General features: G+C 50.4%; 1 protein-coding gene across 6 annotated transcripts in view; it reads right to left on the reverse strand.

The window, feature by feature from the left end:
- Nucleotides 1-12,102: 12,102 nt before the first annotated feature.
- TRIM9 (tripartite motif containing 9) overlaps nucleotides 12,103-16,560 on the reverse strand; it is a 130,616-nt gene continuing 126,158 nt past the window's right edge. For 5 of the 6 annotated variants that reach the window (XM_075926183.1, XM_075926184.1, XM_075926182.1 and 2 more), the window contains 2 exons: nucleotides 15,365-15,527; nucleotides 12,103-14,292 (listed from right to left, as the gene is read on the reverse strand). In XM_075926183.1, coding sequence (XP_075782298.1) covers nucleotides 14,230-14,292; nucleotides 15,365-15,527 — 226 coding nt within the window. In that variant the 3' untranslated portion in view covers nucleotides 12,103-14,229. The remainder of the gene's footprint in view (nucleotides 14,293-15,364; nucleotides 15,528-16,560) is intronic. The other variant, XR_012903243.1, reaches the window with a different exon arrangement.

The following is a 16,560-nucleotide window of genomic DNA, read 5'->3' on the forward strand; positions in this document are numbered from 1 at the left end:
CTTTATTAAATGAGAGCGCAAGCAAAGCTATAAATCAGACTCCCAAAGAAATAATACAGCTCTATTGTCCCTAGGGGCAACGCCCCTTTTCTAAACAGCTACTTAAACTAGCTTGTTCATACCCTTCAATGAATTCAGTCCCGGTCGAGTGTGGAGTACCTACGCTATGTCGCAGACGCTGAGCTGAGAGCTTAACAGACGAAAACGAAAAGGAAAAGCGACCACTCCGCATGGTGGTTTGCCTGCTTAAAAAGTCGTGACACTGCCCCGGATAGTCATCTCTTTGCCCAACTTTCCTGCCTAGATCTTATTTCCCCACCCAGATAAATCTCAAGTACACTTAACGCTATAGGCCAGTGTGTTATGACGTGTAACCCTCCTTCCGGAAGGGCCCGGTTCAGTATCTAGAAAGGTTCTTTCAACAAGGTGACCAAACTGGCTTGAGCCCCCATCCAGTAAACTGGGAAAGTTCCAGTCTACCCACTAGGTGGTGTTAGAGGCAATTCTTCCCTTCTCGCAAGCACCGAGTCGGAGATAGAAACAGTCTGTTTAATAACAGTCATCTAGCATCAACCTATAGGAACACACATAGACAAAGAAAACCCGTAAGCAAGGTACCATCCCCGGAGTCCACAGGGCAGAGTCTTTTGCTTAAAGATCTTTAGTCCAACCCCCAACTCATATAGTATGGTATCCCCCCACTTCAAAAACCCCACTCACAGCTCTCTCTAGTCAGCGCAGACCCAGAGTCCATAGGTACATCATCCTGATGTCTCCACTCATTGGCTGTGTCTACACTGGCCAGCTTTTCTGGAAAATCAGCCGCTTTTCTGGAAAAACTTGCCAGCTGTCTACACTGGCCGCTTGAATTTCCGCAAAAGCACTGACTTCCTACTGTAAGAAATCAGTGCGTCTTGCGGAAATACTATGCTGCAAAAGTTTTGCACAAAAGAGCCAGTGCAGACAGCTCAGATTTGTTTTGCGCAAAAAAGCCCCGATGGCGAAAATGGCGATCGGGGCTTTTTTGCGCAAAAGCGCGTCTAGATTGGCACGGACGCTTTGGCGATCGGGGCTTTTTTGCGCAAAAGCACGTCTAGATTGGCACGGACGCTTTGGCGATCGGGGCTTTTTTGCGCAAAAGCACGTCTAGATTGGCACGGACGCTTTTCCGCAAAAAGTGCTTTTCTGTTAAAAGGGCATTTCCGGAAAATCATGCCAATCTAGACGCAGCCTTAGGCTATGTCTACACGGGCGGTTTCTTGTGCAAGAACACGTCCACACTGCCATGTGCGAGCTGTGATTTTTCACAAGAGCATCCATGGCAGTGTGTATGCTCTGTGGGTTCTTGCACAAGAAGCTGCAAGTGTAGACAGCCTTAGAGAGAACACTTCCCCCAGCTTTCTGCCCCCAAGCTTTCTGCCCCCAAGCTAATGTCATACACAGTGGGTTAGTGCAGGTTAGCTGCATGCCCCAGGGGGCAAACTAATCCCTGTTGATAGGAGGATGGTGGGAAAAGCCCTTCAAGAGGGGTGACATGACACCTTTTACTTCTGGCCATGTGTCCATTTTGCCCTGAGCATGTTTTTATTTATAATGGAGATTGCCTATCTCCTAGAACTGGAAGGGACCTTGAAAGGTCATCAAGTCCAGTCCAGTCCCCTGCCTTCACAGCAGGACCAAGTACTATCCCTAATTTTTGCCCCAAATGGCCTCTGCAAGGATTGAACTCACAACCCTGGGTTTAGCAGGATTGAACTCACAACCCTGGGTTTAGCAGGCCAATGCTCAAACCACTGAACTATCCCTCCCCCCCATGTGTTACCTACAGAGGCGTGGCTAACGTGGGGGGGAAAGGGGAGGGATTGGCAGGGTGCGTGGCTAATGGGGGTAGGGGGCGTGGCTAATGCGGCACCACCAAAAATTATACTAACCTGCCGCCCATGTGCACAGCTAAATTAATGCTCCATTTGGATTGACTCCGCTGCGTCCCAGCCTGCCCGGTGTTTAATGATGGCTCTTTATCTACCGGGGCGTCAGCCACGTGATCTACCAGTCAATTAGGAGACAGTATTGTAGCATTTAGATAAACGGCAATCGCCACACATAGCAATCAGCATCCTGCAAAAAAATAATTAGGAATCTCATTTCCAAACCATGACTCATTCATTATGGGCTCATTAGCTGCGTGTTTGACAGGGTGCTACCGCCACAGAATCTGAAATAGATCAGACACCAGCAGCAGCTTTTCCATTCAAACAGCTCCTCCTAAATAGCGGTTGGGTTCAAGGCGGTCATTAATTCCTTCCAGCATCGCGTGCTAAGACTTTCAATAAATCCCAGTCAAGAACGCCAAGGGCTAGATCCCCCGCTCGTGTAGCATGGCTGAGTTCCACCGAGTTGAACAAAACTTACACAAGTTGCGTTTTTTGTCATGTTGAAGAAGCAGAGGCACGTTATAGTTAGGCCAGGGCTGGGCAAGATGCGGCCCAGGGGCTGGATCCAGCCCACCGAATGCTTTGATCTGGCTCGCAGACTGCAACTGGCCACTTCCTATTTATATCCTGTTGCCTGTGCCACCGAATTTCCAGGCAGCAAGATCCTATATAAATGGATCCCAGTTCCTCGTCACGGTGCTATTCCAGCCCAGGGCGGAGCCAAGAGTCCTTTAAATAGGTGCAGCAACCCCAAGTGGTTGCTAGGCAACACGGTAGTGGTGGGGCTGGGAGCCTCGAGCCCTTTGCTGTGTTTTTAATTCAAAGCCTCCAACCCCGGACAAGTCCCCAGCCCCGCCCCTACCACTCCAGACCCCGCCCATTCCATCCCAAGCCCCGCCCATTCCGGAGTGGAGCCGGTCCGTGACCACGTACCAAAATTCATTAAGAGGCTCCCCTGCCAATTATTGCCGGCCCCTGAGGTAAGCCCATTTATACAGGCACTTAAAAGCAATGGTGAGTGAGGAACGAACGGGGACACCGGCTCCACCTCTTTCTGCCCGGCCGGTGCCTTCCCTGCCGCCGCCGCCGCTGCTGGTGAGAGGCAGGGTGCCGTGCTAAGGACTCCTGCTGCTGGCCCTCCTGTCAGCTGCTGGACGGCTCCTCCCGCCTTGGGGGAGGGGGTGTACATGAGGCCCCCATGTGCACCCCCCATGCGTCACCTAGGCTTAAAAGTATTAGAAGAGTGAAATATGGTTACTCTGGTGCACGGACATTTTAATTTATAGCCGAGCGTTTGCTCTCAGACGGTGGCGGTGTGCAAAGCGTGTACCGGTGTCGGCTGCGTCCTCCTCTGGGTATATTTCTAGGCGCCTTCTTGGCTGCTGCTGCAGGGAGCCATTTTGCGAGGACCAGTGCAGGGAAGGCTTGTGTATCAGGGCGTGACTCACTGCCTCAGTGACCCACTGCGAGGTGCCATCTAGCCCCTTACCGCAGGGGCAAACCGCCGTCCGACATGGCCACTCCTCATTGGCAAAGGGTATGGACCAGCTGCCTTCTCCTGTCCTGCAGTCTAGTACCTCTCAGGCCTTGAGGGCTAGGCCTGAGCCCAGGAGTTTGGCTGGCCAGAGCTCCCCAGCTCTGCCTGCCTCTCCCCAGCCCTGCTCTGCCTCAGGAAGCCGCCAGCTTCTCTCCTGCTCCCCCACCGAAGCAAGAGTGTGTCTGTTTCCTTCCATTTATACAGCCCCAACGGGGCCCTAATGGTCTGCAGCCCCACCTGTGGCTGCCTGCCACTCAGCCCCCTGGACTGGGAAACTAATTGTAGAATAATTAGTTTCTGGGGGCTGTCTGCCCATGTCTTGCAGACTGCCCTGCGTGGGCCATTCGCAGCAGGATCCAGCCAGGCAGCTAACTGGTCGCAGCCGGGTCGGCTGCCTAAGAACTTGCTTGGCCACGTGTACCGGCAGCCTGGCTTTTACTGCCTCGTGTTTGAACTTCACGTGGCGTTTGTGTGCTGGAGACGATGTATCACCAGGGCCGTCCCTGGTGGGGTGGGGGGCCCGAGCCTTGGAGTTTGTAATGTGCTGGGGGGCACTTCCCACAGGCCGCTCAGGCCCCAGGCCCCCCTCCACCCCCTTCCCCACAATCCCACCCCTGCCCCACCTCTTCCCATTGAGCCCTGTCCCCCTCCCGAGTGCGCTGTGCCCTCCCTCCCTTCCCGTCTCCTCCAGCACCTCCACAGCAGGAGAGGGAGGAGTGGGCAGTGGGCAGGAGGCGCAGGGTGGGGGTTCTAGTAGGAAGGCTGCCACTGACTGCTCAGGACCCCTCATTTTTTTCCCATGGCTGCCACGGCCCCAGAGTACCCTGTTGGCGTCTGCCTTATCGACGTGTGGGGTTCCCCCAAGATGTGGTCACCCAAATTCGCCATCCCCAAGGGATGGGTCTGTGCACAGTGCATCACACGGTACATTCACACACAGGCGGCCAAAGAGGACTGGTAGAAGCAGCCTCCATCCTTGCACTCGTGCCCACCTCTTACGCCACCCGGGTCACTCTTCGCTGGAGGATGGGCCCCACAGCTGGATCTCTGGGTCTCAGTTCTCTCCGCCCCTGAGCACCCTGGTAGCCAGGATCCACGTGCTCAATCTGGCCCTACTTGAAGGGGCTCCAGTCCTGGGATTTCTTCAGAATTTCCTCTGCAGCGGCTAAGCCAGCACAACACTGGGCTTTGGGACCTTGAGTCCGAACAACTTTTGCGGCTGATGCGGTGTTTCCAGACAACAGAGTCCTTAGCACACCCCATGCATTACCCATGCGCCAGCAATTGTTCTGCAGAACTCCCTCTTAATTGTGTTGACGAGCTCCACTTAAAAACCCAGTCTGCACAATGCCACCCCATGTAATTACATGGTAAGTAATGACATGTTTCTGTATTTGGCATGTAATTAATTAGGCTGACTGAGTCCAAAGAGCAATTACTATGTAACGTAGGCTGTGATTTAGCAAGTGGAAATAACAATTCCTGAGTTATTACATGACACACTATGAAATAGTTGGCCACCACAGTAGAATTAATAGCTGTATATACCAGGGCTGACTTTGCTTGTTATCATGTAATTAAATGGTTGCCAGTTAGCAAGTAAGTAAAGGAACATCATAATCAACCGGTGTTATGACTTTGGGCATGTCTACACGAGGAAATTATTTCAATATAAATAAAATTGAAATATCAGAGGGGTGGCTGTGTTAGTCTGAATCTGCATAAACAACGAGGAGTCCTGTGGCACCTTATAGACTAACAGATTTATCGGAGCATAAGTTTTCGTGGTCAAAGACCCGCTTCGTCAGATGGAAATTTCCACTACACGCATCTAACAAAGTGAGTCTTTGCCCACGAAAGCTTGTGCTCCAATAAATCTTTTAGTCTATAAGGTGCCACAGGACGTCTCGTTGTTGATGCAAAATTGAAATAATAACTCCTAAAATAACAAAATTGAAATAGTATGTCTCCACTATGGGGGAGCCTCAAAATTAGTCCGAGGCAGGCTCCCTTAATGTGGACGCGCTACCTCAACTTAGAGCCCCAGGAAGCACTGGGGAGTAATTAGTTCAAATTACTCTGGGGAGTAGTTTTTTCGAAATATCACCGCAGTGTCCACACTACAGATATTTAGAAATAGCCATTTTGAAATAAGTGCTATTCCTCGAGGAGAGCAGGTGTACAGATTTTGAAATAACCAGCCTGTTATTTCAAAATAACGGGGTTGGTCGTGTGAACGCTCCGCTTCTTATTTTGAAATAAGGGGAGTTATTTCGAAATAACTCCCTAGTCTAGATCAAGACTTTGTCTTCTCCAGAATCTTGACAGCACATAAGCAATAAACATAGACGCCCTGCCTTGCACTGCAAACATCTGCATTGATTGTTTGTATTCAAATGCATTGGGCCTGCCTTCTGATCTTTTTATGCTACGTGAGAGATGTGAACAGAAGTGACAGCAGCAGCTGTATTACATCCACTGAAATTAGACTGTTACTGATGGTTTCTTCAACATCACTCCGCCTGTCTGCCGCACGTTTTCAGCAGCAATAGCTCCATTCGGCACCCTCCGCCCACCCCATATGCTTTACTTCACTGTTGCAGACGTGCTCATTAATAATTGAGACCAAACTTGTTTGGTTTAAAAAATAAAGAACAATTCTCCCCGATCTCATCTCTTGCAGCATGTCCCCCTTTTCACGGCGCTCCTTTGTTGGCCAAATGCAATAGTCGGCGATGGTGTGCAGCCGTCGCAGTGGAAATGGCACCGTCTCAGGCTATGTCTAGACTACAAGCCTCTTTTGAAAGAGAGCGTCTAGACGACAAGCAGATTTTTCGAAAAAGCAAGCCGCTTTTTTGAAAGAGAGTCTAGACGCTCTCTTTCGAAAAAGCACAGTTTGCATTCAAGAGCGCCTTTTTTCTTTTGATTTTCTTTCAAAGGAACACGGCTGCAGTCTAGATGCAGATGAAGGTTTTTTGAAGAAACCCTGTAGTTTAGACACACCCTCAGAGATGTTCAGCCAGTCTCTAGGAAAGGAGGCAAGAAGATGAAAGGACTTGCTGCAGTTTCTTACTAGAACTTCCCCTGGGTTGGTGGCCCACTCAGATAACATATACCTATCTCATAGAGCTGAAAGGGACCTTAAGAGGTCAGTGAGTCCAGTCTGCTACTCTCCTAGCAGGGGGACATACCCACTTTTGGCCTAGATCCCTAAATGGCTCACTCAAGGATTGAGCTCATAACCTAGGGTTTAGCAAACCAATGCTTGGGCCACTGAACTATCTAACCCTCCTGTTGCCCTGAGTAATAGATGGTACCAATATTGTTGACTATATATCGAGGAACAGCGCCGGAAGCTTGAAGGCAAAAATCCACTGACTTAAACTTAAATCTACTTTTGGATTCCAGAGACCTACCACCGTGTGTCCTTTAGCTTCTTACGCCTGTTTTACCCGGCCTTTCTCGGATGGATGACAACTCGCCTGTGACAGTAGCCTTAGCAAGGGGGAATGTGTGAGCTGAATACACAGCAGCAGCCCCCGCAGGCATCCTAACAGCCCTCTCTCTCCTCCTCCACCTCACCCTTGCGCCTGAGGCGCTAGAAATTCATTGCTGGCTGTAGCACCGATTCATGACTTCCTTGCTACAATACAACTGCATTGGCTCCACTAGCAGAGGGTTCGCCTCAGGTAAACACAGCCGGCCACCCATGGCTTGGTACTTGGCTTGGCTAGAGGTGTTTAAGTCTCGGCTTGACAAAGCCCTGGCCGGGTTGATTTAGATGGGATTGGTCCTGCCTAGAGCAGGGGGCTGGACTTGACGACCTTCTGGGGTCTCTTCCAGTTCTATGATTCTATGATAAGGGGATGGTTGGATGAAATAACATGATCGTGGTAACTAATTGACCATTCATTATCAGTTGGAAATAGGTCAATGGAGGGATGATAGGAGTTGCTATAGGGAACTTTCTGGGTGTCTGGCTGGTGAGTCTTGCCCACATGCTCAGGGTTTAGCTGATCGCCATATTTGGGGTCGGGAAGGAATTTTCCTCCAGGGTAGATTGGCAGAGGCCCTGGAGGTTTTTCGCCTTCCTCTGTAGCATGGGGCACAGATCACAGCTGAAGGACTCTCTGCATGTTGGGGCCTTCAAAGTATTTGAAGGCTTCAATATTTGAGATCTAGGTGAGAGGATTATTCTAAGAGAGGTGGGTGAGATTCTGTGGCCTACACTGTGCAGGGGGTCAGACTAGATGATCATAATGGTCCCTTCTAACCTTAAAGTCTATGAGTCTATGAGAAGCACTAAGTGGGAAGCTGAGGGAAAACCAGCCGTCTGACACATGGATCACACTATAAGGCTACGTCTACACTGGCAGCTTCTTGCGCAAGAACTCTACACTGGCATGTGCTTCTGTGCAAGAGCATCCGTGCCAGTGTAGACGCTCTCTTGCACAAGAAAGCTCTGGTGGCCATTTTAACCATCGGGCTTTCTTGCGCAAGAAATTCATGTTGCCTGTCTACACTGGCTGTGACAGGGTTGCCTCACCCCATCACTCGCTTACAGCGGGAGACGCGGGCACGGACTCTGCTGCGACGGCACGCCCAGAAACTGGGGAAGCGGCGCATCATCAAGACGCGCCAGTAACGGGGGATGAGGTCACTGGCGCGTCAGTGGAGGAGGGCGACGCACCCGGAAGTGAAGGGGAAGGAGCGGGCATCGGCGTGGGGATATATGAGGAGTCTGAGCGGGGAGAAGGGGGGAGAGCGTGGTTGGAAACTGATGGAGGTACCTGGGGGGAGGGAGAGAGTGTGGACCGACGGCGGGGTGGAGAAGGGGGCGTCCGGCCCGTGTCGGGGTTCAGGGACGTGTGACAGCAACTGGCCGGAGGGGTGAGTTAGGCCCAGGGAGGGCAGTGGAACCCGTGAGCAGGCGAGTTTAGGGGTAAACCCCCACCTGCTACCATCGGGAGCTAGCTCCTGGTGTTAGGGCCCTGGGCCGGGGTCCGGAGCGAGGGCGGGCCCGGACTCCTCACCCCGCCCGGAGGGGCAATAGTTTACCATACAGTGGCACTCGAGGCGCAGCCACGGGACAACTGCATGACACTGGCCTCTTGTGCAAGAACAGTTGCGCAAAAGGGCTTATTTCTGAGCGGGAGTGTCAGAGTTCTGGCACAAGAAGCCCTGATTTCATACATTAGAACGTCAGTTTACTTGGGCAAGGAACACGCGACCAGTGTAGACAGGCAGCAAGTTTTTGCACTAGAGCGTCTGCTTTTGTGCAAGATCGCGCCAGTGTAGATACAGCCTAACTATGTTGGAATCCAGGCATGCCTGCTGGTTGCTAGGGCCACGGGCAGCCTTGCTGTGGAAAGTCACTCCTTTTTCCCCCGAGTTTTGGGGGAAACCAGACACATTGGCCTCTCTGAGGTGGGCACACTTAGTTCATACCCCCCGACTGGGGGCACCCACGCTGCTCAGAGGCTGGGGGAGAGCAGCCCTACTGGCATGGCACTGAGAGGTGGACTTCACGACTCGCTGGCCTGGGTAAATACCCTTCTTGTGGCCGTGCTTAGCTGCAAACTTTGCCGGACGCCCTCCCCTTGCTCTAAAACATACACGCAGGCCCCGACTCTTTCCCTTCCCGTCTTCTGCTGGGCAGCGAGCGAGAGCCCCACACTCCTCTGTAGAGAGGCAAAGGACAGAGGGAGGCTGCTGAGGGCTTGGTTAAAGAATCGGGGGGTGGGGATTGTCGCTAGGGGCGCTCTTTGTCTCCCTCTTGTGCCCACACACTCTAGCCCCTAGAATGGCACCACAGGCCCTGGAGTTGCTCCAGACAGTATCGGTGGGTGGGATTATGAGACTGCTCTCCATGACAACCTCCCTGCTCTGGCGGCTCCGGCACCGCAGCCGGGATCCTGTCAGCACTGCCATGCCACTTGGTGGGTCTAACCCAACTCGCCAGGCTGAGTCACAGCAGGAGGGAGCCCTGGCTAGGGAAATACACCTCAGCCACCATCGGCTGGCAAACACAGACCCTCACTCCAGGCCCTCAGTTCAACTCTCTCCTTAGCACCAAACACTTAGATATGTCTCTAGTTTAAAAAAAAAAAAAAAGGAAGTTTATTGAACAGCGTTGCAGATAGATTCGAATACAAGTTAAGTACAAGGGTTTGGAAACATAAGGTTGCAGGTAAAAGGAGAACATAAGAATGGCCAGACTGGGTCAGACCAAAGGTCCATCTAGCCCAGTGTCCTGTCTGCCCACAGTGGCCAATGTCAGATGCTGCTGTGGAAGTGAACAGAACAGGGTATCATCAAGAGATCTGTCACCTATTCCAAGCTTCAGACAAACAGAGCCTAGGGGCACCATTCCTACCCATCCTGGCTAATAAGTATTGATGGACCTAACCTCTGTGAATTTATCTAGTTCTTTTTTGAACCCTGTTAAAGTCCTGGCCTTCACAACATCCTCTGGCAAGGAGTTCCACAGGTCCACTGTGCTTAGCCTAGGTTTATTAACAAGTTCCTTTCCATCTAATAAGGTATTTCTCACCCAATGTTCAACCCCTACTGCGCTTGTCCAGCCCAGAAAGTTGGGATCCTCCTTTTATGAGATAGGCCTGCTGGAAGAGAAATTTCAAGAAATTTCATCTCAAGAAAGATGTGGAGAAATTGGAAAGGGTACAGAGAAGAGCTACAAGACTGATTAAAGGTCTAGAGAACATGACCTATGAAGCCAGGCTTCATGAACTGGGCTTGTTTAGTTTGGAAAAAAGAAGATTAAGGGGGGACATGATAGCGGTTTTCAAATATCTTAAAGGGTGTCACAAGGAGGAAGGAGAAAATTTGTTCCTCTTGGTTTCTGAGGACAGGACAAGGAGTAATGGGCTTAAAGTGCATCAGGGGAGGTTTAGATTGGACATTAGGAAAAAATTCCTAACTGTCAGGGTGGTCAAATATTGGAATAAATTGCCAAGGGAGGTGGTGGAATCTCCCTCTCTGGAGATGTTTAAGAACAGGTTAGATAGACATCTGTCAGGGATGGTGTAGACGGAGCTTGATCCTGCCTTGAGGGCGGGGGGCTGGACTCGATGACCTCTCGAGGTCCCTTCCAGTCCTATGATTCTATGATTCTAAGAGTGTCTCCTCCCTACTGGAGAATAGCTTGTGCAGTGTCTCCTTCTGCTATGCAGCTACAGCCTGTTGGCTCGTGAGAGGGGTTATTTTGTCTTTTCAATAGCTCCAGCCTGCCTCTGGGTGGGCCAGGAAACAGGGGGCTTGGACGCTGGGTGTTCTCAGGGCTGATGGAGTCGGTTCTGAGACCTCCCCCGAATTTCACTTCCAGCCGTGCTGAAACGCAACGGCCTACCTGTGGGGGCGCTCTGCAGTTGGTTCCCATGCAAACCTTGCGCCGTCACCATGACAACCAGCTAGTTTGCCGCGCTCGGCAGAGACCCCGCAACACAGCCTTCAGGGAACCGCTGAGAAGAGGGTCGGCCATGGGGTAAAGTACCGGCCTGGGCGGATCTGCACAGCGCTCACGGTGGGCTCCCCAGTTGCAGCTTCTGGAAAGGAGGTGGAGGAGTGAGTCCTCCTGGTGCCTGCTCTCTTCCCTTTCCCGCATGGAACTCCCACCCAAGCTCCAGCTGCATTTGCACCCTATGATCTGCATATGGGGGGGACCCTTCCAGCCCCTCACACTAGCTCCTCCTTGCACTAGCTTGCTGGAGACTGAGAGGGGACATGATAGCCGTGTTCAAGGACATAAAAGGGTGCTACAAGGAGGGGGAAGAAAAACTGGTTCTCCTTCACTTCTGAGGAGAGGACAAGGCAGAAGGAGCTCACGTTGCAGCAACGACCGTTAAGGTTGGACATTAGGAAAAAAACCCACTTCCCCACAGTCAGCATGGTTCATCACTGGAATAAATAGCGCAGGGAACTATGCAATCTCCATCACCGGAGGTTTTTAAAGAGCAGGTTAGACAAACACCTTTCAGGGACGGCCTAGATGGTGTGTGGTCCTGCCAGGAGTATGGGGGACTGGCCTAGATGATTTCTTGAGTTCCCTTGCTGCCCTACAGTTCTGATTCTATACTTGTGTTCCTCACCAACACACAGGCCTCCTCCTTCCCAGGGCCACAGTCGAACATAGGCGGTCCCCAGCTGGTCTCAAGGGCTATGTCTAGATGACATGTTTTTTTTCGAAAACGTAGCCTTTTTTAGAAAAAACTTCACTTGCGTCTAGATGGCCACGGCATTCTTTCGAAATTAAATCGAAAGAACGCGGCGTTTTTTTCGTCAGCGGTAAACCTCATTTTACGAGGAAGAACACCTTTTTTTTTTTTTCTGAAAGAGCTCTTTCGAAAAAAGGCGTTCTTGAATACAAACAGGGCTTTTTCGAAAGAAAACAGCCAGATTGGCTGGGTGCTCTCTTTCAAAAAAGCAGATTTTTTTTAAAAAATGGTAGCTGTCTAGACAATCTCTTTAGAAACAAGTGTGTAGTCTATATGTACCCTACGTGTCTGCTGTACAGGAAATTCTGTCACTACAGGTAAAGACCATGGCTTGATAAATGCCCCCAGCGACTGTACAGGGACTCCCAAAGGTGCTCAGGTGGTCACACATGCAGCGTTCTCTCATAAAAGTCATTTATTAGAACAGCAAACACTTGTCTTTAGTACAGCAGTTGTATGCAGTTATGATTGCAGTACAGTGTAAACTACATGGTACAAGTCACTAGAAATCTAATAAGCATCATGAACATCATAAAGAACTGGGAATGTAACGACTATGAAAAACGAGTCCACAGTGGCCCGGCAACTGAGTCTCATAAGAAATTAAACAAATAATCGCTCAGCGTTGTCCCGCAACACAGCTTCTTCTGTAGCCGAGATAAACGAATCCGTTGAAATGAACAAGATAGCACCCATTCAATAAATTAGGAAAACTGAATACTAGAACAACAATATAACAAAAAAAGAATATTCTAAATAGAATGGTAAGCACTAAAAGTAAATGGTTATCTATTTACACAAGGTCTTTTCGCTGGAACATTATTTCAGTAGCTTCCCCTCCCTCCCTACCCCCAGTTCCATTAATTACGTTTTTCTTTTTTTATCAACAAACTCAATTGCTTGGCAGATTGGCAAATAGTTAGGCAACAAAACAGAACTTTTCTCCAGCCCCGGAAATTAATCTACAGAGTGTCATCAACTGAAGGAAAGCATACTAACATGCAGCATGCGGTCTCCTCATGACAGAAACGGTAAACGTTAACGTCCTGGCATTTTAAACACAGTGATCATCATCTGTCATGTTTCCATGTGACATTTGTCTGAATTACCAGAAAGTTGAGCTTGTGAATGGCAGCAGAATGTAACTCTGGTTGATGTGAGGCACAGGTAGGCATAGCAACAAGCATGTTTATTCCTGAGAATGTGAACGCCATGAACCCTTTCCTTGTCTCCCTCTGCTCTCTCCTGATCCCCACGCGACGCTCCCCTCGGAACAGAATGACTCCTCTCTACGAAAAGAAGGACACTGTTGGGTGTTTTTTTTTTAAGGCTAGGTTGTCGCTGTTGCTATAAAAAAATAAATGCTAATATCAAAAGGGCCGCCAGCCGGCCCTGTGAGATATGGCAGCACCATGTCCGATGGCACCATTATGTAGAGCGCAGTTTATAAAGCCACGGCGTGGGCGCAAGTGGTCGCAGCAAGTTGCCTCGCAAATCCGCACTGTCTTGCAGTGCGTGGGGACAGGAGGGTGGTTAACAGCACGGTCCGCCGACTGAGCTAAACCGAAAAGCCTTTGGACATGAGACATTATAGAACCAGAGCTGTTCAATTAACATCAAATTATTCTGTGGAAACCAAGTGACCGTCACCTCAGAAATGTAATTATCTTCTCAAGTTTCCTATCCATCTTCATTACAGTGGTCTGATGAAGCCCTGGCATATCGCTCAGAATTTAAAAGTAGTATCTTTGGACCAAAACCTGCCCCAGGATGCATGAAGGTGGTTCTCCCTGACTTCTGTGCGAGCCACATCCATGCATGAGGGAAGAATTTTTGACCCTGCCTGCCATCATAGATATGACTATCCCCTAATACTTGATGCATTCCACCTGGCTCTGTATAGACTAACTGGTAATCCAAGACCAATGTCTACAAAGATGCTTGAGGGTACTGCACAAGAAAGGCCACAGGGAAAGAAACATCACTGGAGGCAATTTGACTGGCATCAGCAAATGTATGCCCACAAAGGGCCCCCGCACCCCAGTCTCTCCTGGCTTCTTTATACAGCATCTTTTGTCTGATGCATAACTCAGTCAAAAGCTATTGGAAGGGTTTCACTTGCGAGGTCAGCAGCTAAGCTGGTCAACAGCAACCACAGGGTGATGAGGAAATGATAAACCCACGTTTAAAAATAATACCAAACCAAATCAATGGCCCAAACCGAAAAGCTGGCACAGAGGGAACATCTCAGGCTACCTAGGTACTTTATCAGCCAAAAGAGCTAAACAGCAAAGCAAACACGCACAGTACGGTGCTGGAGACGCCAAGCGGGTTTGCCGTGCGGTCGTGGAGTTCAAAGACTGGAGAAGGCCAGTTCCTTCTCTTCTTGCGTGTGTTGTTTGTTTTGGTGTCCCCTGGTTTCCAGTTACCAGCTGAGCAAAGATTTCCCGGCTCCTAGGAGGTCTCGTCTCGACAAGGCAAAGCAGCTCCCCCTGAGAAAAGGCAGCTGGCTTCAGCAGTCTCATTACTGCATGGCTCCCCTGGGCGTGTAGAATTCGGGCACCGGCAAACCGGTGTGGAGCGTCACCTGTAACGACAGCACTGTTACCAGGGAGCAGTCTCTAGACCGCCACCCGTAGGGCTACATCCTGACTTCACAGGCGTGAGCCAGGGGTCGAAACACCACGTGCAAGCAGCGCCGTGTGCCACTGGCCATCGGCTCGGGCTTACAAGAGTGCCCTGGCAGCTGTGCAGGGCTGTGGCAGAGCAGCACTGCTTGGAGTGGGCTTTGCACCCGCAGTGACCACAGGAGAGGAGTTGCACAGGGTGCTTGGTGGCATGGGGGGTGGCTGAAGGTAGGGCTAGTAGCCCCGCCCACAACCCCGCCCCTCTACCTAGGCCCCACCCCCACAGGAGCCAAGCACCCCCATTTCCAAATCACCAAAGGGCGATGAAGTGGGCAGGCCAAACCCAGTCTCGGTGAAAGAGTCTGCTGAGTGAATGAAACAATAAAGCCCCGAAGAGGACAATAAAGAGGCTGGGAGAAGGGAGGGGAAAATAAAACAATTAGACTAAAAATACCAGGCTAGCTCCGAGCAAGATAAACATTAAATGGTCTTCGCTGCGGAGACAGAGTTTGTGAATGATCCAGAGTGCAAGAGAGCCTGTGTTTAGAACGGCCGTGTGTGGAACACGACACAGCACATGCCCCACACCGTGGTAACACACAACGGGGAGCCGGAGGAGAATAACGAGGGCGAATCCTGGAGGATGTTGAGAAACCGAGTTGCCAGGCTCCACTGAGCCAAAGGCAGGGGCAATCCTGTTCTCCTTCCATCCACGGGGGAGCAGAAGCCCAAGGAACAAGCCACGTGTTGTCCAAAGGCATATCTTCGTGACAACGGCTCACCAGTGACCAGCGACATTACGTTTAGTCTTCCAAGCCGCCCAGTTGCACAAAGGTTCACACTCCTGCTAGCAGCTGCTAGAGTATTTTTTTTTTACCCCGTCGAGAGCACTCTTGTGGATAAGATTGGTGGTAAACACACAGAAAGACAGTGCTCCAGAGATAGGAGTTCCCCATCTGGTTGAGATCTTTCGTACGCTGCTCTCGTGAAACCTCTTTCTCCATGTTGCGTGGTACCCGACAAAGCACATACCTGCACGTTCCTGTTCAGACTGACAGCAGGGAAGAACAGGCCCTCCATGTTCTCAAAAGCCACAGGGCCTTGCTGATCTTCGTTGATGGAAAATGTGAGGGTTCTTCTGGTTAAGTCAAGGAGCACTCCCACGGTAGCCCCTTTTGTTATTCCCCCTTCGGTTCTGTTGGGGAAAGAGGAAGTCAGAGGATGTGCATCACTTAATGCTACAGAATTGCTACGGAATGGCCTCCCCAAAATGCACAAAATAGGGCCCCGATACATGGCAGTCTCCAGTGAAACAGGTTTCCGGGGGTAGCCAGGTTCGTCTGCGTCTGCAAAAACAACGAGGAGCCCTGTGGCATCTTAGGGTACATCTACACTAGCTTGTTAGTTCGATCTAGGTAGGGTAATGAGGGCAAGTGGAGTTGCAAATGAAGCCCGGGATTGAAATATACCGGGCTTCATTTGCATGTTCCCGGGTGCCGCCATTTTTAAATCCCCCTTAGTCCGAACTCCGTGCAAGCGGCTACATGCGGCACAGACTAGGTAGTTCGAATTAAAGATCCTAATTCAAACTACTGTTACTCCTCATTCCAGGATCTTTAATTCGAACTACCTAGTCTGTGCCGCGTGTAGCCGCGGGCACGGAGTTCGGACTAAGGGGGATTTAAAAATGGCGGTGCCCGGGAACATGCAAATGAAGCCCGGGATATTTAAATCCCGGGCTTCATTTGCCACTCCACTTGCCCTCATTACCCTACCTAGCTCGAACTAATGAGCTAGTGTAGACGTACCCTTAGAGACTAACAGATTTATTTGGCATCAGCTTTGGTGGATAAAACTTACTTTGTCAGATGCATCTGGCAAAAAACCACTGCATCAGGTGCATCTGACAAAGTGGTTTTTGTCCACTTATACCCAAATAAATCTGTTAGGCCTTGTCTTCACTCCACGGAAGATCGATGTTGCCATGATTGATCTTCCGGAGTTTGATTTAGCGAGTCTAGTTAAGAGCCACTAAATCAAACTCAGAAGGCACCCCTGCCAGAAACCAGTACTCCTGCTCTTGCGAGGAGTAAGGGAAGCTGACAAGAGTGTTTGCTCCTGTCGGCCTCTGGCTATGGGGACACTGCTAAACTTGACTTAAGGTAAGCCAACTCCAGCTACGTATTCTACTTAGCTGGTGTTGTGTACCTTAAGCTGAGCTTCCAGGT

The sequence above is a fragment of the Pelodiscus sinensis genome, chromosome 4 (genome assembly GCF_049634645.1).
Source record: "Pelodiscus sinensis isolate JC-2024 chromosome 4, ASM4963464v1, whole genome shotgun sequence".
Lineage (NCBI taxonomy): Eukaryota > Metazoa > Chordata > Testudines > Trionychidae > Pelodiscus > Pelodiscus sinensis.